This window comes from Poecilia mexicana, unplaced genomic scaffold (genome assembly GCF_051168715.1).
Source record: "Poecilia mexicana isolate PSO_F unplaced genomic scaffold, ASM5116871v1 scaffold_2, whole genome shotgun sequence".
Taxonomy (NCBI): Eukaryota; Metazoa; Chordata; class Actinopteri; order Cyprinodontiformes; family Poeciliidae; genus Poecilia; species Poecilia mexicana.
The window spans coordinates 37,189,029-37,214,684 of NW_028263371.1; the positions used below are offsets into that span (position 1 = coordinate 37,189,029).

At 40.1% G+C, this 25,656-nt stretch overlaps 2 protein-coding genes across 2 annotated transcripts in view; one reads left to right on the top strand and one right to left on the bottom strand.

The window, feature by feature from the left end:
• The window catches only part of il1rapl1a (interleukin 1 receptor accessory protein-like 1a), a 202,842-nt gene extending 187,225 nt beyond the window's left edge, over window positions 1–15,617 (top strand). Inside the window, exons 9-13 of the mRNA XM_088015492.1 lie at window positions 308–453; window positions 4,011–4,157; window positions 7,568–7,738; window positions 9,397–9,441; window positions 13,246–15,617. Of these exons, the coding sequence (XP_087871618.1) occupies window positions 308–453; window positions 4,011–4,157; window positions 7,568–7,738; window positions 9,397–9,441; window positions 13,246–13,967 (1,231 nt within the window). The 3' untranslated portion in view covers window positions 13,968–15,617. The remainder of the gene's footprint in view (window positions 1–307; window positions 454–4,010; window positions 4,158–7,567; window positions 7,739–9,396; window positions 9,442–13,245) is intronic.
• A 6,886-nt stretch (window positions 15,618–22,503) lies between these two features.
• nr0b1 (nuclear receptor subfamily 0, group B, member 1) lies at window positions 22,504–24,316 on the bottom strand. The gene is made up of 2 exons (XM_014988286.2): window positions 23,285–24,316; window positions 22,504–23,125 (listed from the first exon to the last, which is right to left on the bottom strand). The coding sequence occupies exons 1-2, from the start codon at window positions 23,958–23,960 to the stop codon at window positions 22,884–22,886; spliced, it is 918 nt and encodes a 305-aa protein (XP_014843772.2). The 5' UTR covers window positions 23,961–24,316; the 3' UTR covers window positions 22,504–22,883.
• Between the last annotated feature and the right edge of the window lie 1,340 nt (window positions 24,317–25,656).

The window sequence follows — 25,656 nt, forward strand, 5'->3', positions numbered from 1 at the left end:
TCAATCCCCAGGGTCCCATACTCTTGCAGCAGTTCCCTCAAAAATATCTGAGGGGACACATTTGTGAGCTGCCTCCAGATGTTTAAAACACATGCAAACTTACTTGACCCCCTTCAGAAATGAACCCAAGGTTTCATAATCTGGAGGCCCCTCCGTTTTACTTCCATGGTTACAGTAAACTTTGGACTAAAAATCCAGGATGATCCATCAATCAAAACTACCTAAATAATATTTTATCATCTGTTTTCAAAAGTGTGAAGCGAAGGACGTATTGTTGATCTCTGTTTGTGTATTTGTTTTTTTGCAGGCTTGTCAGGGAACATCTCGGAGAGCAGGAAGTGGCGATTTCCTTGACTATTGAGTCTTTGGAGGAGGAGGATTTAGGAAATTATTCCTGTCACGTGGAAAATAGTCACGGCCATATCAACGCCACCATTCAGATCTTCAGGCGGGGTAAGAACTACTGGCTATTTCCCATTTTAAATTAAAAAACTAATATATTTCTAATTTTTTTTCCCTCAAACAATTCTGCTTTTTTTTGCTCACAGTCTCACTGCACCAGATATTTTGCATCAGCTCTTAAATAAAATAATCAAAGGCGGCTGCATCATTTCATCAAACATTTTCTCCTTTTTTTTCCCGTCGGTTTGTGTATATTTACCCAAACTTCATGATTGCGTTTGGTACCGTCTTATCTTCTGTGTTTGCACCAGCAGCTTTGTAGCTATTTTGGCTCTCTTGCATGACTTGTCTGAAGCTGTTTTCATGCTCTAGCTGTCACCCCACAAGAGAGGTAATTTGATGGCTGTTTAAACAGCAAATTGGTCTGCAGCTTTTCCCAACAGGCCAATACATCCAGCATACAATTACATTTTAAGTCTTTATACGTCTGTTTCCCCGCTTTAATCTCTTTCTCTGTGATCATCCTTTGTAGACGGCCCAGTTTCGTTTGAGTGGTCTTTGCGGACCGCAGATGGCTTCATTTAACTCTCTTTGCAAAAGGAGAGGGATGCAAAGTCGAGCTTTCTCTGTCTCTCTCATCCAGATCTTGATATTTATTTCATGGTTGTTGTTTTTTTTTTTTTTTTTCCTCAAAGAGCATATCACTTACAAGTCCTGCGGCAGGTCTAACGACACTGCGGGCTGCCTTTCCGTGTATCTCCAAAGGATTTGACGGCGAGTGTCGGTCAGTGGGACTTTAACAAATCCAGGAGAGAAGATAATTGGTGGTAATCAGCCAGATGTTTTACAATTATGGGAGAAGACAATGGAATGCACATTTGAACACATTTCCAACAACAATACTTTTGCTTTTCAAATGTAAAGTTAACAAGAAATATGGAAAATATCGTCACATAGAAGTAGCTAAATATACTTTCACTGGATTTACTTTTTAACCAAAGGAGTGTGTATAGGGCTGTTGAACACAATGGTGCACCTATTGCACCCATGGTAAAGATGGGTAAGAAGCTTTTCACAGTATTGTGCAAATGTTTGGAAAATCTAATCTTTAATTTTAACAAAGTTTTTCCGATTTCTATGAAATACTTGTTTTGCTTTTTTTTTTTTTTTTTTTTTTTTTTTACAAAATTGCTGGTTCTCCACTTATTAAATCACCTTTAATAAATATTTTTATTTTCAACTGGATCAGGGGGGGAATATGACACGACTCCAAGACTTTTCTTACTTTTCCACTCTTCAAAATGGAAAGCACAAGAGAATATGCCTTTAAAAATATGCCTTATAAATATAAGAATATGCCTTTAAAAAAAGGCAAATATTCATCTCAAAAAGTCAGGATGGAGCTCAAAGTAAACTTTTTGTGTAATATCTATTTTACGTTCAGAGCAGTAGTTTTTAAAAGGTACATAAACTCTTGTACTGCCTTTTTCCACAAACACCAGGTCAAACTGTGAGTCTGCTGAACTCATCATAGGAACTACTTCTCAGTCCAAAACTCCTACGAACGGATGTAAACAATAAAATAAAACATTGCTGTGATGATGTGCTGAAAGCGGCGAGTCGGGAAGAGTAGGAGCTTCTTAAAGGGACAGAGGTCAATTTCAAAGCATCAAATTGCAGTTAAATTTCTTTTTTAGGTCATGTTTATACATACAACATTTTTATAACAACTTGAAGTAGCATACTTACTTGACTGTTTTAGAAAATGGCTCTATGTGCTCTATGTGTCTAGAAAATACATAATACTGCAGCTTCAAAGCAACTTTGTGACAAATAATGAGAATCCACATTTATTTTGACGCCACAGAAAGTGAGTAAAATGGTGAGCTTGCTTTTGGAGAACTTCCCTAAAAAGGTGCCTTGTTAGAGTCACCACGTCTCCATTACAATTAGACGTTTTCTACGTGCCAACTTGTCGTTTGGGTGCTAAACTAGAAAAACAACGATTCTCTGTCCAACATGACGAACATTTGGATTTTGCTCAAACTATTTTGACTTTAAGTGGAGATCAGACTAAACACTTCAAGAGGGTCTAGCATGAAACAAACAATGAATCATTGGCAAACGACCCCACACCTTACGCCATTGAGGTTGGTAAAGATAAATATCTGATACTTTTTTGTTACCCAAAATCCTTGCAACCTGACCTTGGTGAAAGTGTTAAAATAAAAGGAATTTTTCATACAAAAATCTGTAAATCTCTTAGTAAACTGAAGATATAGCAAATAAATAGCAGATTGATGATCCAAAACATATGCCCAAAGCAACATGGAAATGGTTTATCACGTACAAAATCGACCGTCTGTTATTTTTGTGTCAGTCCCACAAATGCATCCTGCAGAACACCTGTGGGCTGAACATGTTATCAACAGCAGCGGTTTAATAAATCTGGCAGGAGACATTTTGTGTAAACCATTTGCTCATTCCCTTGCTGCAGAAATGAAGGAAACATAAAGGTGTGTTTTATTTTCAATTTATCAGTGACATTTTGCCACAGCATTATTGGATGTATTTATTTTAAGGGTTGCAAGGGGTGCCAATAAGTGATTGATCCATGAAATTAATTGGTAAGACCTCACTAACCACGTTTTTTATACTAATTTTAAGACTGACAGAATTGAAAAATATAACGTATCTCAAATTAAAACATAAAATAATGAATGTATTTAAATTCTTGAAATAATATTGTCCAGATAAACGTTGGGTTTAGATAATTTTAAACAAAACGCGAATGCCTAACTGAGGGCAGACGAGATTTAACGTAAAATCTCTTTGCTTCACAATGTTTCTATTGCAGCACGAGAAGATGTGTGTCTTTGCTCTGACAAAATAGAGAGAGCATTGCAGCTGGCATGGCAGCCACGCATTGTTAAAGCCCACAGTGTGACAGAGATAAAAGGTGAACGTGTTCTAGCTGAGCCAACCAGGTAAATGCTGCTTTAATACACATCATAACTCATTCCCAAGCCAGGTCTCGGGGGAGACATGGAGGCGATAATAGAGAAGAGAAATGAACTGAAAAGGGAAGAAAAAACGGCAGCGAACCCAGATGGAGAGGCGACTGACAGCAAGATGAGAAATCTGAAACCCGTTGTTTTGAAAATGCCGCCATCCATGTCCGGGATTGTTGCAGTCCCACTACGGATGACGGCGAGAGTGCAGAGCTGTGTCATTGCTGTGCCATGAAAAGGAAATGAAGCCCATTTCTCATTAGATTTTCTTCTTTTTTTTTCTGCAATGTGCTCTCTCATTTTTCTCAAACTTGTTATGAGCCCTGTGTCTTTGAAGATTGATTCTGCTTTGTTCTGAGCTGAGCTCCGAATCTTCTGCGGCTTGTCCGGCTTTTTTGTGCCAAATGTAAATGTGCCCTCTAACCGCCTCGAATCCCCCGACTTCAACAGCTCAACACCGAACAAAAAGGGAGACGGGGCCCCGGCTCCAATTTGGTGCAGAGACAATACGCCAACACGCAAAACTGTGAAAGGAGCTGAAGCTGAGACTGTCAGCAGTTTTTCCTCATATTTTCGGTCTGTGTTTCTTGTCCTCAGCAGAGCTCATGTACACGGTGGAGCTGGCAGGAGGGCTGGGAGCGATTCTGCTGCTTCTCATCTTCCTCATCTCCCTGCACAAATGCTACAAGATTGAGCTGATGCTCTTCTATAGGAGGCACTTCGGCAGCGAGGATGTGGATGGAGGTAAGGACAACCCAGCTCATCTGAAAAAACAAAACATCTGCTCAAGATTTCCCTACATATATATATATATATATATATATATATATATATATATATATATATATATATATATATATATATATATATATATTTATTCAGTTACTCCACGGCAGATTTTTTTAAATCCTTCCTCTACTTTTTCCTAAGTGGCCAGGGACTACTGCTACCACGGCTCCATTGGGGGAAAGACGGGGAAGGATTTTCAATTTGTTGCCCATTTAAAAATAGATCAGTCTCAATATGTCAGGGAAGGATGCTCGCGCCGCACCAACGAAGGCCATGTAGCAACACATGGGGACCGGACAGGCTAGAAACGACCTCCCTGAGTGACAAATAGGAGCCAGAACTGGCCCGAAATTGTGGAGCAGCGGCTTGTTTTCTTTGCACAACATAGTTAACTTTTCCTTCAGCGAAAGAGTTGTCTGTTTATGTCCCAGTATCTCTCCCTCTTTCTCTCTGTGTCCTTAAAAATTCTGGAAACAAGAAACTCGCTGCTTTTTTTTTTTTTTTTTTTGCCCCCTCCACATACATGAATTATCTATTACAGGCAGTTTTGTTGACTCAAACTTCTACATGATTAAGTCACACTGTCAGGGACAGCTGATACAAGCGGTTTTGATTCCTCCAGCTTTGCTCGGTGGTTAATTTGAGACGTCTGTTGCTAATTTGAAGGCAGTGTTTGAAGTTCGGATCCAATCGAGCGCGGGCCTGGCCCTTTCCAGGGAGTCTCAAAGCTGCGCCTGCTTCTCCAAAGAGTTTTTTTTTTTTTTTTGAAAAAGCCCCTCTTCTCCTTTTTGGCTGTCCCACATTCACGTTCTACAGAGAATAATGACTAGCACTCACTGAACATGTCGCCACCACTGGGCTTCTTTTATTCTATTTTCTGCCTTTTCAGTTCTTCTCACTGTCTTCTGAGAAATCATTTTGAGGTGTGTAGCAGTGCATTGCTTGAGTCTTGATTTGGTCGTGTTTATATCTAACCCATTTTTTTTTTTTTTTTTTTTTCCGAAGCGCACTTCATGGCCTAATGGATGTGACGCCACTGGGAATCAGTGTTTGTACTCCGTTGTTTACGACGAGCCCTTCTGTTCCAAATAAAACTGCTGAGCAGAAAATAGTTGGGTGTTATTTTGGAGAAGTGTCGCTGCAGTTCAAAATCCACTTAGACTTAGTCCAGTGTGAGGAGACTTGACTTTACTATCAGAAAGTTTTAGCCTCACACACTTTAGTTAAAATTAAGATCACAAACCAGAAAATCTGTAGTGATTAAATGGATAACTTTTATTTAGAAAGTAAAATGCTTGCAGCTCATCCTGAACAGGACATGTTGCTGGACGAGATATTATATCTCATTCCTGGTTAAATAAAATAAAGTTATTTGCTGACATTTCGACCACAGCTTTAAAGCAGAGTCAAACCTAAAAGAGTTTAAAAAAATAAAATAAAATTGAAATCCCTCTTTGTGTGTTTTCAGATTTTCTAATTTGATAAACAGCGTTTTTTTTTTTTATGATTTTCTCTTCATTATAGAACTAATCAAAATCAGATTCATCAGTGTAGGTATTTACACAGCACTAATTCACAGCAAATGAGATGCTTTATCAGAGAAACGGCTCTAAATAACATATAGACGTACAGAATCAACTTCATCCAATCATGAAGTTGCGCAATGAGAGCGCAAATTCAGTTATTTGGGCTCTGATTTGATTAAAGTTAAATTAAATCTCAATGTAGACACCAGTGTTGTCAATACATCAACAGCAGCAGAAACTTGGTAATATAACTTGAAAAATGTTATGTTTGTGTTCATAAGTGTTTATATACGAGTTCTTTGATCGGATGCAGGTGGATAAAAAAAATAATTTAGCACATTTTTTTCTAACTCTTCCTTTCAATGAAAGTGATTAATAAGATGTTACTGCAAATAGGCTATTGCAAATAAAAAAAAATCAAATAATAGCCCAGAATTTACTGATACATTATTTTTACGCTTAAGCAAAAACTTATACAAAATAAGGTCAAGGCTTCACCTAAACATACAGCAAACAAAAACGACTCTACCATCAAATTCGACGCCAAGATTCCCATCATAATCATCAAAAAAAAAAAGACAAACTACATTTTGTGCATACATACAGGAACCTCCACTCCATTTTTTTATTTTATTTTTTTACATATCTTTGAAAGTATTAATGTTTCAGACAACATTATGATTCACAGTAAGAGCAGGAAACAGGTGGAGGAGAGGCTTAAGAGATGGAGGTGTGCAGTGAAGTGAAGAGGAATTAAAGTCTGTAGAAGGATGGAAGATTATAATATTCTGGGCAAGAAAGGTGGAATGAAGCTGCAAGATGTAGGGATTAAATACTCGGGTTCAATCCTCCAAAGCCGCAGACACACGAGAGGCGTGAAAGAGACGAGTGTGTGGGCCGCTTGTGATGGAACGATAACTGCAAGTGAAAGGAACGGGTTACAGCGTGGTAGTTGGATCTACTATGATGTACAATTCAGAGACAAAATGAATATGTAAGGGTGACGTCTCAAGACTGACAGACTTGGACGGCAAGGCAGAAAAGTGAGGAAAGGAGAGTCTATTCTGGAAGGAGGAGGGAAAACCCACAGTGGAGTTTTATGGATGGAGTGAGAAAAGAAGAAAGTGGCGATTAAGATAAAATGAGATGAGACAGACGATGATGTCCTCTAAACATTTGTGACACTGATTAAGCGTTGAAGTAAATCAAAGAAAAATGCCACTTTTGCAGCTTCTCTACAGCCTGATTAGTTAAATATTAAGAATTTGATTGACAAGTTGGCTTAGATTTGAAAGTTTGCACCAAGTTACAGGTCATTAGTATTTCCATATGAAAAAAATTCACATTGTCAGTTTAACATGTATGCAGCAACATCTTTTCAAAGAATTAGCATAAGAACATATTCATACCAAACAGGATGTAAATACCAGCTGCTTAGGCGAGGACTTTGTAAGTGACCTGTTCCAATTTTATTCCTGGCATAATTTATTTCTTTTCATATCTTCTGATAAATGCAGTGGGAGGGGGGGGAAGCAATACCTCCATATTTGTGAGTCAGAATCAAGACGATCTTATAGTTCGCTCTGTAGACCGCTGCAGTTTTGGCCTGTTTTAATGTGAAACTCCAATGAGATGAGCCAAAGCACTCAAACTCTGAGAAAGAACATGTTGACAATTTAAACTATTCTAAAGGTCAGACATTTTTAATAAATGCATTCCCTCCAAATGTCTGCACGTTTCCACCGAATGCTTGTGAACGTTCGCGTTAAATGACTCCAACCGTGAGCTGTCTGCTCCACATTCTCCACAAATCGCTGTCTGTTTCTCTCGCTTTCTCAGAGAACAAAGACTACGATGCATATCTTTCATACACCAAAGTGGACCCTGACCAGTGGAGTCAGGAGACCAGGGAGGAGGAGCGCTTCGCCTTGGAAATACTGCCAGACGTGCTGGAAAAACATTACGGCTACAAGCTCTTCATCCCTGATCGAGACCTCATTCCAACAGGCAGTAAGCGCTCTGGCTGTGTGTGTGTGTGTGTGTGTGTGTGCATTCACATGTTGACAGTGGGGTGAAAGCTTGCAGTAGCGTGTGCAGAACATTGGCTTTTGCTGCATATATGATGTTGTTGTTGTTTAGCACATTGCTTTGCGCTTTGTCTTGGTCTACACTTGTTTTGTGCTCGTCTTCAGTGTTCTTCACCGTCTCATGCTGTTAAGACAAATTTAAACTAAGCTGTCACAACCGCACCACTTAGCCGTAACATTATGACCACTCAGCATTTAAAGCTACCGTTTCCATTTGAGCAGAACCCCTAAAAATGTGCAGATATGTGACAACATTCTGCTAAGAAGACCCAAATGTGGTGGATTGAGGGGACAACAAAACTGACTGGAGGACTGACCTGATCCTCTGGTCTTTCATTCTTCATTTCCTTCTCCTGACTTTTCAGTTCATATTTGCTTCAAGTAGACAATAATGGTTTACTCTGGGTCACAAAACAGCACTGGTCAGATGCTCTCTGCCCAGCCTGTAGGTTGCATAAATACCCACAAATATCTGCAGGTCTTTTCCTAGTAACACACATAATACCCGAGTTAAAGAAAAACAAATCATTCAGACTCTCCTTGTGAATTAAATGGAGTTGCAAACTTTGGCTTACCCCTGTTTAGCAGATTAATATTTATTAATTCAGGTCCTGTTAACTCTTTAGAGAAGACCTACACTGTCAACTTTGGTCATTTGTGACCTATAAACTACTGAGTAAGTCTTTACCACTGCCGACTACATCTCATATATTTCCTAAACGGTGTTGATGAAGTTTCCAGTGTACGCTCTTCTAACACGTCTACTTACAGGTCAAAAACTTTTTTGTTTGTTTCCATGCTTGTCCTGCCCACAGCCAGATAATCAGTTTTAGCTGTTTAGTGGTCATAAGATTATGGCTAATCTCAGTTAATTGTACATTATTATTTCAAATATCTCAAATATTTAGTTCGAAACTCTCCGCAAGAATCTGTTTTTTTTCTTGCATCGTACCAAATCTCTTTGGACTGAAGCTGGAGATCACAGCTCTCCTCCGTGGCTCTTCCCTAACCGGCTACTGCTGAAGGGGGGAATACAGTATGCAGCGAGCACTCGACGCTGACATATTGAGCAAATTCATCGTCCCCTTTGGTTTCCATCCATGCAGCAATAAATCCACGAAAATTCCGTGTGAACATACTCTCATGCCCGCCAGCTCGTGCCTGCTTAGCAGTCCGTTTGTGCCAGTGGTACACAGTGTGCTCTACTTTGTAGCGATGCTGCGTGTTTGTACTGTGGGCTTCATGTGGAACAGATGAAACGCAAACACACGTCCTACTTGGTCCAGAAAGAATTAAACATCAGTGGGAAGTGTGGGGAGGCTCTGAGCCGCGCCGAGCCGGGGCCGCCTCTATCCTTTAATCAAAAGAAATTGCCGCCAGCATCAGTGCCAAACAGAATCGCTGCAGATGAATGTCCAATCAGGGGGAAACATGCTATGTGATTAATTACATGTGAAGTAAAAAGATGAGCGTGAGGAAGCGCTGCTTACACTTTCATGCAGCCGTGTTGAGCAGTGTTGTGTGTCTTGTGTCTGCATTGTGTACTGCCTGTGACCTGAATGTTAAAATGTCTATGTTTAGGTCTCACCAATGAGCATTACCAGGATGACACGCGACTTTTTGGAGGTACTCGCCCTCAATCTTTTCCTCTTGCATTTAGCTGCTTTCATTTACCCGCACCTTTGGATGCTGCGATGCAATGCAACGTTAGACATTGATGCTAAATATAACACACCTGAAAAGGTTAATGTAACACACGTTATCCTATATTGTGTCAGTAAAAATATGTATTCTCTGTATACTCTATGGTCAAAAATGGTTTCATGTTTTTTGTCCCTTTTGAGTCAACTGATGGTACTTACTACGGAAAGGTTCATTTATTTCAGTAACTCTGTTAAAAAATGAAACTCATATGTTGTATAGATTCACGACACAGAGTGATATAACTGAGGAAAACCCCCCCACAAAATTTATTTTCTCAAAACAGCAGAATAGTATATAAAATCAAAACAAAAACCGGTTTTAAAGCAGTCATGTCACGGCCACGTCAACATGTTAGGTTTTCCAGCAGATGGCCGCCGACACCCTGCACAAGGAGGCAAAGCTTCAAACAATAATTGCTGAACAAGCTCGATTTTTTTATTTATTTATTTTTTTTAAACAGGAAAGCTGATTGGAAGGGAAAAAAACGCATTGCCCAAAAAGGTGCACAAACAACAGGGAAAACTCCAGCTTTCAGTGGATTATGAAGCAAAGCCAGACTTTAGGGGAGACTCGCACGTCTGCGATCTGCAGCTGGACTCAGAGCTTTAAAGAAAGAAAGCACACAGGCGTATCGCGGACGCCGCAGCTGTCGCAGTTCCTCGTGCTGAGGCGCTCCTGAACCAGAACATCAGAGTCGCCTTGACCTGAACTAAACTGAAACAGAACTGAGGCCGTTGCATGTCATTTGTAAATCAAGATCCCAGGGTCCGGAGGACGAGCGGAGAGACTCAGAATCCGAGTCGCTCGCAGGTCCACAGCTGGTGGTGATTTGTGGAACTATGTCCTTTATCAGAGCAGCCATCTGTTAGGCAGTTTTAGAGCGCCGTGTGCCTCCCCTCTGCTGACAAGCTTTATGGGAGAAGGTGATTTCATTTTCCAGCAGGACTTGGCACCTGCCCACACCGCCAAAAGTACCAATACTTGGTTTTATTACCATAGCTCTGTGCTTGATTGGCCGACAAATTTTCCCGACCTGAACCGCGTGAAGAATCTGTCAAATACCGTCGAGAGGAAGGTGAGAGACGAGCTGCTCTCGAAGGAACGTGGGCAGAAGCTGAATTTTACGTTTTTATTAGCCGTGAAATACAATCATTAAATAAAACTACATAAAAAACAGATTTAAAATATAAGACTAATAAATAAACAGTACTATATGAGTTTTACTTGTTGAATTGAATTACTGAAAAAAAATAAACTTTTTGTTTATATGCTGATTAACGGAGATGCACTCGTTACAAATCAAAATCCAAAAATCAGTCCTTCCTCAGTTTGTTTCAAATAAAACATCTAATTTGCACCAGTATTCAGCTCTGAACCTTTTGCATCTCACGTCTTCAATTAAAGCTCACATGAGCCAAGCCGAGTTTAGCGCACATAACTAGATGGAAGTCAGGTTTCTAAAACAAACTCTGGCAGCTAAATGAGATTCTGAGAGTGAAAACTAAGCCATTAGATGGAGAGAAGTTCCATTAGGCTCGGGAGGCAGAATTATGTCCAAGACAAAACCTTTAGGCAGGATAATGTCGTTTAAAATGCCCGAAAGCCTCACTCCTGGTAACATAAAAGACCTTTAGAAACGGCCGAGGGCTCCTCTACATTTGTCTGACCAGTCAAACTGAGCAGACGGGGCCGATGGGCCTCGTTCAGACCATTAACCAACGAGCCAAACTTTGGAAAAGAGAAACGAAGGAGAAATGTAGTGACAGAACCGGCTTTACTGCAGAACGTCTGTGCAGCTCTCACATGTGATCAGCCAATTAGAAAACCTAAACGGAAAACAAAAAAAGAAAAAGGAAATAATCTGTCCGTTTTTAATGAGTTGTGAATGAAATATTCGACACCATCCCTGCTGACGAGCGTGCCGGAGGTGTCGGGATATTTTTCAGCAGCGGCATCTGAGAGAGGAGTCAGAAGTCGTACAGGAAACTGGAAGAATATTCACTGAAACTCAGCTGAAGTCCTGCACAGACCTAGTTGAAATCTAAATCTATAAATATTATAGGCGTCTCCTGTCAGACTCTGCACCTTAATGTGCCTGAGCCTAAACATTTCTGCCAGGAAAACTGAAATAAACTTTCAGAGAAAATGTCTTAATTTTGAGAGATCATTCCTTAAAGACTGAAAGCATCTACTGCTGGATTCGTCCCCTTTTTCACGTTTACATTACTCTCATTTCAGCTTCAACTGAAACACATTTTCAGGGTGGAGTTAATTTACCTTTAGCGACAGTATTTAGTGCAAACTTTTATTTCTCATTTGTTTTCTTCTTGCCCACTCAGGGTCAACATTATACAGACACTCTCAAATATAAACATGCACCCATGTCAGTGGATATCCAAAAATCCTTAGACTTTTTAAGCATCTTGTGGCACATTAATTAGCTGCATATTTTTGTAACCTTTAAAAGCTCTGATATAACTCTCAATGACTGTTTTATGTGCTGTTCATGGGCACAGGCCTGATTTTTAATTGTGTTCTGCTAATTTTCAAATGGTTTGCAGTCTGAGCCATCCAAACTACCGTATTCATTTCAAAGCCAGTGTTGATGGATGTTGTGGATCATCGTCCAGTCGTGCCCAAGTCTCGACCGTCTACCTGTTGGTTTGTGTGTGGATGTAGTTCTTCCTGATCTACTTTGAACCAGGCAGTGGAGCAGCCTTACAGCATCACGCTTTAATGTTCAAGCTCTCACTGCCTGAACATATTTAATTGTTTTTGTCAAAGCTGTCACATTGATTTTTTTTTTATTTGAATATGGCACATACTATTGATATAAAATGAGATATGTGGTTTCCAAATTGGGGTTAGGACGGCATATTTTGGCAGAATTTTGACCACCAGATGTTCTTCAAAAATAATCCTTGGTATGTGTTGAATGTGTATTAAAAGGGAATTAGTGGTACACGATTCGTCCCACTAAACAAGGTGGTTTGTCCGTTTTACCTAAAACAACTCATGTTTGAGGTGACAATAATCCTCAAGGATTTTACAGATAATTTAGTTTTCTTAACTTTGAAACCCATCTTGACTTTTCCAGTCTCTGTTTCTGATTTCATTGATAAGGCAGGCTTACATTCGGGTTTTCAAATAATCTGTCAAAAGCCCACACCTCATCCTGAATTAAATGTTATGGGCTTTATATGCCTAAAAGCTCGGCCTGTGCCAGAAAAACAAACCAGATAACATAAACAACCGATTCTATCAAGAAGATTGATGAAAAGTTCAACCACAATTGTGCTATAAGCTCATTAATAGTTTCAAAAAGTGAGTGATCAGGGTGCAATTTGAAAAGGTTCATTAACCAAATATAAGTGGAGGGTTTTTTATATAATATATATATTTGAGCCAGTCTGTATAATTTTAAGCCTTTGTGGATGAGATAAAAACTTAACTTTTGCACCATAAGAAAATCTTTTTGAAAAAGTGTTTTGGAGATTCATGTGTGTTGCTTGTTTGTCAGTCTAATAGTAGGAATTAGAGTAAAGATTAAATTAGACTGAACAGGCAAAACAGGTCAGCTGTCATCGTCTCGTCTTTGTTGTATGTTCACCCATCACTAAGTTCTGCGGTTCTGGACTCTAGATTTGAAAGGATGAACTCTTAAAGCATCTTTTCTTTTCTTTGAAATTTCTGCTCTCACTCGCCTTTCCCTCTTGTTCCATGCAGCATACATAGAGGACGTTGCGCGTTGCGTAGACCAGAGCAAGCGCCTCATTATAGTCATGACGCCCAACTACGTGGTGCGGCGAGGCTGGAGCATCTTCGAGCTGGAGACTCGACTGCGCAACATGCTGGTGAGCGGCAAGATCAAAGTCATCCTGATCGAGTGCGCCGAGCTGCGCGGCATCATGAACTACCAGGAGGTGGAGGCCCTCAAACACACCATCAAAACCCTCACCGTCATCAAGTGGCGGGGCCCCAAAAGCAACAAGCTCAACTCAAAGTTCTGGAAGCAGCTGCAGTACGAGATGCCCTTCAGGCGCACGGAGCCCATGCTCACGCACGAGCCGGCGCTGGACGTCAGCGAGCAGGGTCCCTTCGGGGAGCTGCAGACCGTCTCGGCCATCTCCATGGCGGCGGCCACTTCCACGGCCATGGCCACCGCCCATCCCGAGCTGCGCTCCTCGTTCCACAACACCTACCACACCACCATGAGGCAGAAACACTACTACCGCAGCTACGAGTACGACATACCCCCAGGGGGCACCCTGCCAGCTCTCTCGACTCTGGGGAACCAGCACACCTACTGCAACATCCCGTTGACACTGCTGAACGGGCAGAGGCCTCCGGGGAAGAGCCGAGAGCACAGCCTGGAAGAGGCTCACGCCAACAACGCCATGCTCCCGCTGCTGCCGAGAGAAACCAGCATCTCCAGTGTCATCTGGTAGTGACGAGCGGTCTCGACGTCGGCCTCGGGAAGAACCGAGGTCAGGGTCGGAGACGACGAGAACCAAAAGGAGAAGTCGGATCTGTTCGGGTCCGTGCCTCGCCGCTTGATGGGGAAACGCAGGAGGTTGTGAGGGGGACGGTCCCCCCCCCCCCCCCCCCCGTGTTTGAAGAGGACCGGTCTCTTCTAACGAGCGATTTTATTTTCTATGTGGAACTAAAGAAAACATAAAAAAAAAAAGTTTTTTTTTTTTTTTTTTCTAAACGGACAAATAATGTGCAGGAACTCCGCTTTAAGGAAGACAAAACACAATTCCAACATCCTCACAAAAACAAATGTGCATACATACAAACAAAAACAAAAGGAAAACAGGGTCTGTACATATATTTGCATTTTATTAGTAGCATCAGTGTTTTCCTGTTTTGTTCTTTAGTCTGTTTAATTCAATCATGTCTGTTGCCTTCTCTACTGTAGGACTTTGCTTTAAAAATGTTACACAAAGTTGTATATTTTTTACTCTTTTCAGTTGTTTTTTTTTTATATCTTACTTTAACACGCTTGATTGGAAAGCCAGTATGTCATGTACTTGCGCTGTTGTGTTCTTTCTATTTGTTTTATCTTGTTTGTTTGTTTGTTTTTGAATCATTCTGTAGTTTAAGCAAACTTTTTTTTATGAAAGGGGGAAAAAAAAAACTTTTTGAAAGACCTGGACATCTTCAGGAGATGTGAAGAGCTGAAACCTGTTTTTTTGTTTGCCTGTACAAGGTGTATCTATTTTAAAACAGAACTCCTTTGGGGAAAAAAAAAAAAAAAATCATAGAATATGCAAAAAGACTGAGGAGCTGGCTAGAAACATCCGGCCGCGTGGGGCACAGATGACGGAAGAGGTCGGAGAGAAGCGCCGGTCCCCTCCAATCAGACCGACAGACTGGCAGATCTCTTTCTGACGCTTCGGCGGGGTTTTTTTTCTTTTTTCTTTTTTTTTTTTCTATGGAAACAAACAGCCTGGCTGTTTTAGACTGATAGAGATATGCCTCACCTTAAAAAGAAAATCTGTAGATTATTTTAAAAAAAAAAGAAGAAAAGAATTCTATTTTTATAACAGAAAAGAGTTTGCTTGAGAGGTCATACTTATTTGCATTTCACCATCTTCCATGTAGAAAGGGGATCGACGTCTCAGCGTTCTGTTGGTTTTGTACTCTTGTGAAAGTGGTTTCCGACTCGCCGAGAGATGAGGCCGGTGTTCTTGAATCCCACCCGACGAATACGCCCTCTTACTACTCCGGGTTCTAAAGAAACGAGAAAAAAAAAAAAAAAGAAAAAAACATTTCCAAATGTTTTCGTTTTTGATGCATCGTTTTATTGCCATCTTGGAAAAATTCAGGTTTATTTGGTTCATAGAGATAGTTCACGTTTTAATGAGAGGAAAAAGAAACCAGGTGTGTTTTGAAAGACTTTTTAAATATATTTGAAGGTGTGATTTTTAAGTATGCATAGCAAATAGATATGTATTCTATATATAATATAGATATTTATATAAATATATAAACACAATTTTCACTTGGAAAGAAATGTCTATCTTTATAGAAACACAATCATTATCAGTTGCCCTTACTTTCTCACTGCACATTAAAAGCATTGATTTCCTTTGGATGGTTTCCTTTTGTGTTCAGCTTTAGCTAATTGTTGCCAATAATTCATAACGCCTATAATACCCCATTTTACAAACCTCACAGACGGCGTAAACGTTTTTCCTATAACTTGCTTTCACTTGCTGCGAGCATAGCTGCATTTAAATGAGTGAGGCTGCAGGAAAATGTGCCACATGGATTTGTCATTTCACATCTGTGCCTTCAACTGATCACTTGGCGATTGACGCATCCAACTCAATATACAAACCAAACATAAGGTCTATACATGTGAGGCAAGGACAAAAAAGGCTTTTTCAAAACTGCAGCTTGTAGAAAAACAAAATGGTCTCTGTGCTGATATGTTCCTAAGCTACGATGAGATGCATTAAAATCAGGGATATCATGACCAGAACCATCTGATATTTAGTTATTCAGGCTTTATTGTGAGAGGCTGTATTTGCTGTTGCTCCCCATCTTTGTGTGTTATGTGACATGCTCTCTGCTGCGGAGGAAGGAGAGATGTTCAGAGAGCAGCCAACACATTAGTCACATGAAGAAAATTCTTTAAGAAACATTTATGAAGCAGAAAAACACTATTCTTTACACTATTAATTGTAACTGCACTGAGATATGCTACAAGTTAAATTACAGAATCGTCACAACATGCTAACGCTGGCTCTAGAAAAATGTTAAGTCTTACCATATTTTCCGCACTATAAGGCGCACCTTCAATGAATGGCCTATTTTAAAACTTTTTTTCATATACAAGGAGCACCGCATTATAAGGCACATAGAATAGACGCTGCAATAGAGGTTGGAGTGACATTATGCATCCACTAGATGGAGCTGCACTAAAGGGAATATCAACAAAACCGTCCAACTCCGGTCGGCGAGGAGAGCCTTCCGCGACTGGGCCGGGGCGTGGTCGGACGATGGTCACCTTTCTCAGTTCGCGCACAGCATGTTCGTGGAGAACGTGGCGCTAAATGACCTGCAGACGACCTGATTCTAGACGGTCGGTAGGTAGATAGGTCAGTGAAACTTTATTAACAAACCAGCGTTCTGACAACTATCCCAGCATGCACCGCGCGCTTCTTCTTCTTCGGGCGAAAATGAAGTCGGCTGCTGCTTACCGTTGTTGACCTGTTGTGGCTCAATATTGGTCCATATATAAGGCTCACCGGATTATAAGGCGAACTGTCGGCTTTTGAGGAAATTCAAGGTTCTTAGGTGCACCTTATAGTGCGGAAAATTTTTCCCAATGTTATGTTCACACACAATTCCCTGAAACCAAACAAAATAATTTTACAAGGCAAGTTATCAATGTTGGATAAAAACAGAGTTAAAACATTAGCTTAGCATTAAGCTAGCTGAAAACATTTGTCATCAGAGGAAAAGCAGGAGCTTAATCGAGTCGGACGTCTTTAGAAGCAAGTGACGAAGCTACAAAGATGTAGATATATCACACATTTGTGACGATGTTTACAGAACATTGTAATAGCTTTCCTTAACTCTTTGTTGAAGCAACATAGTAAGAGTGTCCTGCAAAAACTCCTTCTGGGACAAAATATCTTTCACTATCAAGACAAGCTGGAGATACTAGAGCATCCTAAACCTCAACAGTGAGTGGTTTAAGTGAGACATGAACACAATTTTAACCTGAACCATGTAATGCTGATGAAATCTAGTGGATTATTTTACTGCACCTTTGTGGAGTTGTAACGCAGAGCATCAGGCGTGACTTGAATTTTTATCGATTAAAAAAAAAAAAAGAAGTAAATCCTGATCTGGAAATCCCTCATAAAACATAATTGAATTATATCTCTCCAAACTAGTTTTTGATCTGCTCTACTGCAGTTTGGTTCAAGGTCACTGTAATGCCTGACCTGCTCTCCTGACAGGTTTGAATCTTTTTTTTTTTTCCCCATTTGTGCTATTTGGTTCCCTGACGAGACAAAATCCCCTTCATATAAAAGACATGTAAATAACGGCAAGAAATCTAAAATATCCTGCTGTACCCACCAGTCAGAGCAAAAACAGATAAAATTTCAAAGTTTAGAAGTAGAAATTATATTGCTGTTAAAGAAAAGAAATGAGATAGAAAACTATACATGACATAAGAGGATGATTAATGATCACAACAAAAAGTTGTAGCAGAAATACAGTACTCAAAACAACCAATGAGCACCATGTTCCTAAGGAGACATAAGATTATGAAAAATAGGCATGACTAACAAAACTGCCATAAATATATCAGGGACACAGTCGTGCAACTTCAAACTGTTCCAATAAAAAGAAAAGGTGGAGTGAATATCTGACAATCAGGAGGGTAAGTTCACTTCCCTCTTCCCTTTGATGCATATTGTCCTTGGGCAATACATCGAACCATAGGCTACATACTTATTCTGTGCATCAGTTTATGGACGTTTTTGTGCTTGAGACTGTGAAAGGGTGACTGACTCTGTAAAAGCCGTTTGAGTGGTTGGAAAGATTAGAAAAATGCTCTATGTAAATGCAGTCCATTTACCCAGACAAGGACAAAATCGAATTTCAGTGTCTAAGAATGAAAGCGCTAATACATTTCAGACAAGTGCAAACATTAACAGTTACAAAAGGCTGTGTTAAATGACCAAAGAGAAGCAAAAAGTGCAGCAGGAAAGTTTCCAAATGACCACAAAAGACTCAGAATGAGGAAACGGAGAGCCGTCATTACCACATATTTATTTTAAATTACGATGGATTGTTAAAATACAATGCACACCAACGGCAGAGTCCCAAATGTTTGCATTTTGTTGTATGTTAAAGGACAAGAGTCATTATATGTTAGAGGCAGAAAGCTTAAAATTTTTGAAAGTATAAAACATAAACCACAATCTGTATTTCTTTGAAAGTACTTTTATGTCACTAGTTTTAACAAAAATAAAAAACACCCCTCTAAAACACAATGACTAAATATCGGTGATTGTGTTGTCTACAAAAGCAGATCATGAGTTCCTATTATTGTAGAACATAAGCAGAATTACTTTTTGATGTTAGAAAACAACTTGGAATCGCACAGTTTGAGATGCACGACCGAAATGAAGTAGATCTTACTATATCTACCAGATTACTGCCAAACATTTTTATTTTAAAAGCTGTTTTTTGTCATTGTGGAGATTGGACTCACCACAGAGCGCTTTTAAATCTCTGAGTAGGGTGCTGGTTATTTAAGTCACCAATGTACTCTCTTCTACACATTATCATAGATTTCTCTTCACTGGACAAATCATCAAATGTTACCTCAAAACTGGAGACATTACTATCACTAATTTTGCTTTGGATGGGCATTGTGTTTGGCATAAACACTGACTCGAATAGCAAGCTTGAAAAATAACAACGCTGTCCCTTTAATCACTTTTAAATTTACGTGTCCAGTGTTAATGACGGAACCTTGTGAAGTTGTGCAATTATCACATAACGATGACAAAATCCCAAGGTTGGAATAACGGGGTCAAGGTTTTGTTTATGTTCTGTTGTGTGTTGGTACCTTTAAATATCCATTACCCCTCTCATCGCAGCTTTAGTGTCCAAACACAAAGAGGAAATGTGCTGATGGAAGAAAGATTTTGTCTTAAAGGTCTAATTCGAAACATTATGGCGTCGTCTGCTCACAGCTGATGAGTAAGCGCTGCCAAACACTGCCATCTCCTGGGAGTAAACACTAATTACAAGCGTTTGTATTTGAAAGCTCAAAGAGGAGCTGAGAACGGATCCACTGATATCTGGCAACCCCAGGAGAAAACGGAAAGAAAAAATAACTGGGTCAGAGGAAAGAAAAAAAGAGGAAAACAGAGTAAAATACACAGATAAGGAAACTGGGTTGAAGGTAGAGTTTGTCAGTTAAGGCAAGACTGAGCAGTGGAAATGCACAAACATATCTGCCATGCTAAAAGTCTAGAAATAAGCATTTCTATAGATGTAGGATACCTGTACACAGGCAAATATTGTCAAGAGCAAGACAGGGTGGTGGCTGTTGCCAGTTCACCGCTTCCTGCCAGACATCTGGAGCTTTATTAGCCATCACAGGATTAATAGACTCTTTATTACCCAGAGCAATTAAGAACTTAATTGCTGATAAAATAGGGCCCATTGAGAACGAATATGCAAAGAAGATAGATATGAACAAGAACATAATCAAAGCAAAGCAGACAGTGGCATATGCGTAAATGTCGGTGTGTCTGACTGTGTGTGTATGTGCGTGTGTGTGTGTTGCCAGTTTATGAATCTCTTGGTCTTTTGTTTTTTTTCCTCATCTCTTTTATCCTGCTATGCCTTGTCAGACCACCAGGACGTACGTGAGAGTTGTTTGCATGAACTTCAAACAGAACTTAAATCCCAGTTTATCACTGACATCACCTTCCTTCCTTTGAAGGTTGCATTCAGTTTTGATTGAGCGCACTCCTCTGTGAGAAGGAATAAAACACACACACACACACACACAAGGACAAAGCTCCTGCAGTTCTGATGGATGCTTCGAAAACTGGACTGCAGTCGCAGAAACACAGCAGCAGAAACACAAAGACAAAATGCAGCCATGGCAGGCGATTATATTTTTATGTTGTTTTGTTAAATCAACTATTTTGCGAAGCCTGGAAGTTTCTGTAGGAAAACAAAAATCAGTAAATGTCTATAACAGGGGGACATGATTTCTGCCAGACTTCCAAATGAAACGCCTTCAGATTGTTCCCAGATCAGTATACGGTGCATTTCTAAAGTTTACATATTCCTGCTGAACTATCTGCCATGCAAAAAAATATGACATTGACAGATAATTTCACATATTTAATATTTAAAAACAAACACAAACCTCCTGCTCAATCCAACCAAACAAACAAATATCTGTTGGGGGGGGGATGTAAAATAAGGATGCAATAATCTTGTTGCATAAGTGTGCAAAACCCATACACTAAGACTTTGCTCAAGCTACTTTTAATTAAATTCTTCTTGATTTCTCATCTGCCATCAAACACATGTGAATCAAATCTATAACAAAGATCACTTTTTCCAGTTAAATTTTCATTGTGTCCGATTATTTGCATCTTTCAGCCAAATGCCTCAATTTCTAGAAAAGTTGCAAATGATCAAAAAAAAAGATCAAGTTGTATAAAGATATCAGTCAGGAGCAAAGAACAAAACAATCTCCAGGATGTTATGTCATCATATGAAATCAACAGAGATGTAACTACTACTACAATATAAGAGCTCAATGTTATGTTTGAAACGTGGAAAAAGTCTAAACTCATTAAAATTCTACCCCACCACTCGAAAATGAAAACTGCCCCCGTCATGTTGATGGATCTGTCCATATGCATTAGATATTATACTTGCCTATAAAAATTCAACAGTAGTTTTTAACTTGTGTCAAAATAGGTTCATTGTAAAACCACTTTAGACTGGACACTTTTAGATATGAGTGTATATACGTACAAATAGATACACTGCGAGATGAAACGCATACATGCAGTCCAACAAACTACTGCTGCTATTGAGCTGAAACCGATGGAAATGATTTCTCTCTTCAGGTCAACCTGGAGAGATGACGCTATTTTATGGTTCGTTGGTTCCCTGACCCAAATAAAAAAAATCTTTAACTTTGTGTCGACCGCAGAAGGTGCCTGACATCTGTTTGTTTTTTGCTCTACTTCTCGCTTCTTTCTCTTTTAGTTGCTGTAGCAGGAGCGAGACGAGAATTGCTCAAACGTCTGATCTGAGGAGTCTGTGCTTCTCTTTCCACTTTCTTCAGTGTAAGATTAACCCAACTCAAATGAACTATTGTGTGCTAAAATGAAAAAAACATATATTTATTTAAACAGATTTTATGTCTCACTTTATTCACCGTGAGAGGCAAAACAATAATAATACTCTACTGATAAAGTCAGAAAGATTGGTACATTTTTATTTTCTTTTTACATTTAATGCTTCATTCCAGTAAATCATAACTTTTATTAGATTTGCTATTGTTTTTTGGGTTGTTGTTTTTTTTATTAGGTTGAACAGTGTAAAGGTCCTTAAACTTTGAGAAGATTTCGAAGCTTTTCCATACCTAATTTTCTCTTTATATACTCCCTAAAACATACAGTCTGAAAAATGTACAACATCCATTAAATATTCAGTTCTTTAACAAAAACAAAAAAAAACCTTGATATATAGACGTCTTGACTTTCTCAACCTCGTTTTTGAAGCCTGGGGAATCAGGACTTTCCATTTTTTCTTAATTCTCAGCAAATCTATGGTGGACTTACTGGTAGGTTTTACATCATTGTTTTGTGGGGTGGGAGGGGGTCCAGTTATCCTTCAGCTTCATTTTTGTTATTGATAGTTTTCTCAAGCATCCTCTGATGTATGATGGACTGATGATGTCTTATAAAACATCTCCAAACCATTTCCTTGACGTATGAAATTTCCTTCTTTTAATGTTCTTTAAAGTTTATGAGGAAAATCTCCTTTGCTCTGTAATCTGGATAGCTAAAGACTAGACTCATCTGTCAAAATAATTTTTCTTTTTCCACAAGTGCTGCTGGTGCTTCAACATTGTCACCAATCCGTCGCATGGGAACCGAAATGCGCCTGGTGCACTTTCGCCCTCTGGTGGCCTAACTTGACATTTCACCCAAAATGTTTTCTGGTCCACAGCTCAGCTAATCTGCAGGTGATGTGACAGTGGCAGGCGTTCATCAGTCTCTGCTGTGACCTGAAGCTGACATGAAACACTGTGATCTGATTGTTCAGTGTGATGTTATATTTCTAACTACTACAAACCTACCATCTTATGTTATCTCCTGCAAAAGATTTCCTGACACACTTTCTCCAGCTGAAAGTGTGTCAGTCTTGAGAGACCAGAAAGTCACACAAACACACACAAGGTAATGTGGTAATGTATTTTTTTTATTATTTTAGAAAAATAGTTTTTTATATATATATATAAAAACAAATAAGTTATGAATTCCAGCAGCTGCTTTAAGTTTCCTTTGTAATGACATCTCTCCGCATCAACATTCTCTGTCGCTATCATTCTCACACACACACACACACACACACACACACACACACACACACACACACACACACACACACACACGCTTTCTTTCTTGACACAGGTCAGTTCCCAGTCATTCAGTTGTTATGCGTTGTTACCAGTCCATATCAGCTTCACCAACCACACAATACAAGTTGAGAGCATTTTTTTCTTCTTCTTCTTTTTTTTTTGTTTGTTTTTTTTTAGTCTGGATTCATCCTTGCTCTGTGACCTACTTTCCGTAGAACATCTCCATGAGAACCTCCTCTATGTTCACCGCCCCGATTACGGGTCTGAAGAAGAGCTGTGCGACCACCAGCGGGCTGATGGCCCGCAGCATGGACAGGGCGATGAGCAGCTTGGCAAAGCGCATCGAGTCGTCGCGGTGGATCAGCCGGACGTGCTCGTTGAGAGCCTGGTGCGCCTCTCGGCGCAGCGCCTGGATGTAGTGGAGGCATCGCAGACCTTCTAGATCTGCGAGAAGAAGAGAGGAAAGTTTAGTTTTTTCAAACGCAGACCACTCCGGGTCAATCTCATCAGTGTTCCGATCGACCGAATCAGCTTTCTTATACTGTTACGGTCTGTTTTGCAGATTTTACTCCATGCACACTGATTAAAACCTCCGATTTTTACCTGGATTAAAGAGCACAGTTCCCTTGAGATACGCGTACTCCTTCGTGCTGATATCCACACTCCAGCACTTCTTCAGGAAGGCTTTGATCGCCTCGATGTCCACCACGGACACCCCGACTGCCACCCTGGTCTGACCGGCCAGGATCTCGCTCTGCCGGTCCGGCACACCTGTGAGGATGCGCTGCAGCATGCTGGGCTCCACGGTCTCCGTCGTCTCAAAGTCCACCCGGTCCTGCGCAAGCCCTAGCACCAGCAGCGGGGCCCAGCCGCTCCGGATCAGCATCAGCTGGTCGTCCTCCGGCAACTGGCGGAAGCAGGGGACGTTTTTCACGAAGCGCAGCGTCTTCACCAGCACCGCCGACGCGGCTTTGCACGTCACCTGCGGGGAGCGCAGCACGCCCCGGCGGCGCGTCGATCCGCAGGAGCACGCCTGCTGCCGGAGTTCCTGCAGCGAGCCCGGCCCGGAGGAGGAAAAAGAGGAGGAGGAGGATGAGGAGGAGGAGGAGGAGCCCTTGAGGAGTAGATGCTGCAGGGTTTGATGTTGGGAATGCTGCTGTTGGTGTTGTTGTGGCTCCTCGGCGGTCACAAGGCTATCGCTCTTCAGAATGCTGTAGAGAATGCTGCTGTTGTTTCGGGTGCTGGCACTCCGACAGCGACAGCCCTCCAGCGTGGCCATGACCGCTGGCCGCTCTACATGGGCCGGAGCTGCCTCTTTGAAGCGCCGGGGGTCAGTGACAGAGGTAACTGCTTCCTTACCCCCTGATAGCCCCGAGTGAAGGGCAGTCTGTTTATATTAGCTCCCGTCTGTCCCCGCACTTTGAGAGATTGCTCAGACTTGCTGCATATTTCCACCTCCACCGGCTTATGCACCTCCTCTCTCCCCACCTCCTCTTTTCCCTCTCTCTCTCTCTCTCTCTCTCTCTCTCTCTCTCTACAGATACAGCCTAGTCAGAAATGGAAAAAAAAAAGCAAAAATAAAAAGCATTTTGTGTGTGTGGGGGTGTGTGTGCGTGTGTGTGTATGTGTATGTGTGTGAAATAAATTAATTAATTAATTAATTACTTTTTACAAATGTAATTGTACCTCTCTGCTCAAAGGTCAAGGAAAGAAAAGTTCACGAAACACAAAATGTGACCTCAAAGTCTCAGCCTTTCTGTCACAGCTTGGCTTTCATTTTTTAATTGAATTGGGGATGAAAAAAATCTTGAGTAACTAGAGATGCACCAGAAATCAACAGACGTATGGAGTTTTATGATTTTCAAATTGACTCCACCTGACAGGTCAGAAAATAAAAAAAAATCCACTCTTTTATCCAGTCAGTGAACTTATCACTCTGAAGTCCTGCCATGTAATAACGCTGTTCAGTGTGGATGTTGTGACTAAAGCAACAGGAACCTTGTTCACGACTTACAGGTTTTTCTGGACCATATTTTAACCCTGTTGTTTCTACTGTATTACGACACTGGAGCAATTATGGCAAAAATGTCTGTATTCTTTAGCTGTATGAGGTTGTGTGATCAAACTATCTGACAACTCCCAGCATTTTCTTTCATTCATTTTAAATTCCTCCAACTGTTAACTTTACTTTTTAACCTGGAGTAACTAGTATCTACTATGCTTACATGCATAGTAGATATGCTTTCCTTTGCAAATAACATTTATTTTCAATCACTCGTGCATATTATACATTTTGTAAATTATTGCAAACATCCTCTGACTTAGAAGGGATAATAATTTAGTTTCAAATTGCTTCCAGTGTGAAATTATCAAAAATTATACATTGCTGTAAAAGTTACAATCCCATTACAGTTACAGTTGTTTATCCATGAGTTAAAACATGTATTTAATTTGACCGAAATTGGCTATGTTTATTTGTTTAGACACAATACTCCATCTGAAAAAACTTTTCAATAGTTGATCAATATTATAAACGCAGTGTTACTATCAATTAGGTTAAAGTCAAAAATATAATTTTGGCAACTGGAACTTGTTTCCTTTCTCACTGACACAAAATTTATGTCCCATTTCCTAAAGGTTTGGTGTGACTGACTCTGCTAATCTTTATGTATGTATGTATGTATGTATGTATGTATGTGTGTGTGTATATATATATATATATATATATATATATTTTTTTTTTTTTTCTCTTTCAGATTAACTCATTTTTATTTTATAGAGCGTGTGCATAAAGTTATAACAGCCCTTCTTACATTTAATTGTTGTTTACCATCATAATGCAAATGTATGCACACATTCACTAGAATCATCTGAAGAGGTCAAGGGTCACACACATAAATATGTCCACCTGGTTTCTAAACTTGTTGAGCGTCGCTGCTGTCATGCTTTCTGTGTGTTTACTAGTTGGCATGGTT

Coding starts and splice junctions, on each gene's coding strand:
- nr0b1 (XM_014988286.2), bottom strand. CDS start 23,960: ATGGCCACGCTGGAGGGCTGTCGCTGTCGGAGTGCCAGCACCCGAAAC. Junction 23,126..23,284: donor AACTGTGCTCTTTAATCCAG/GTAAAAATCGGA, acceptor TTCTTCTCGCAG/ATCTAGAAGGTCTGCGATGC.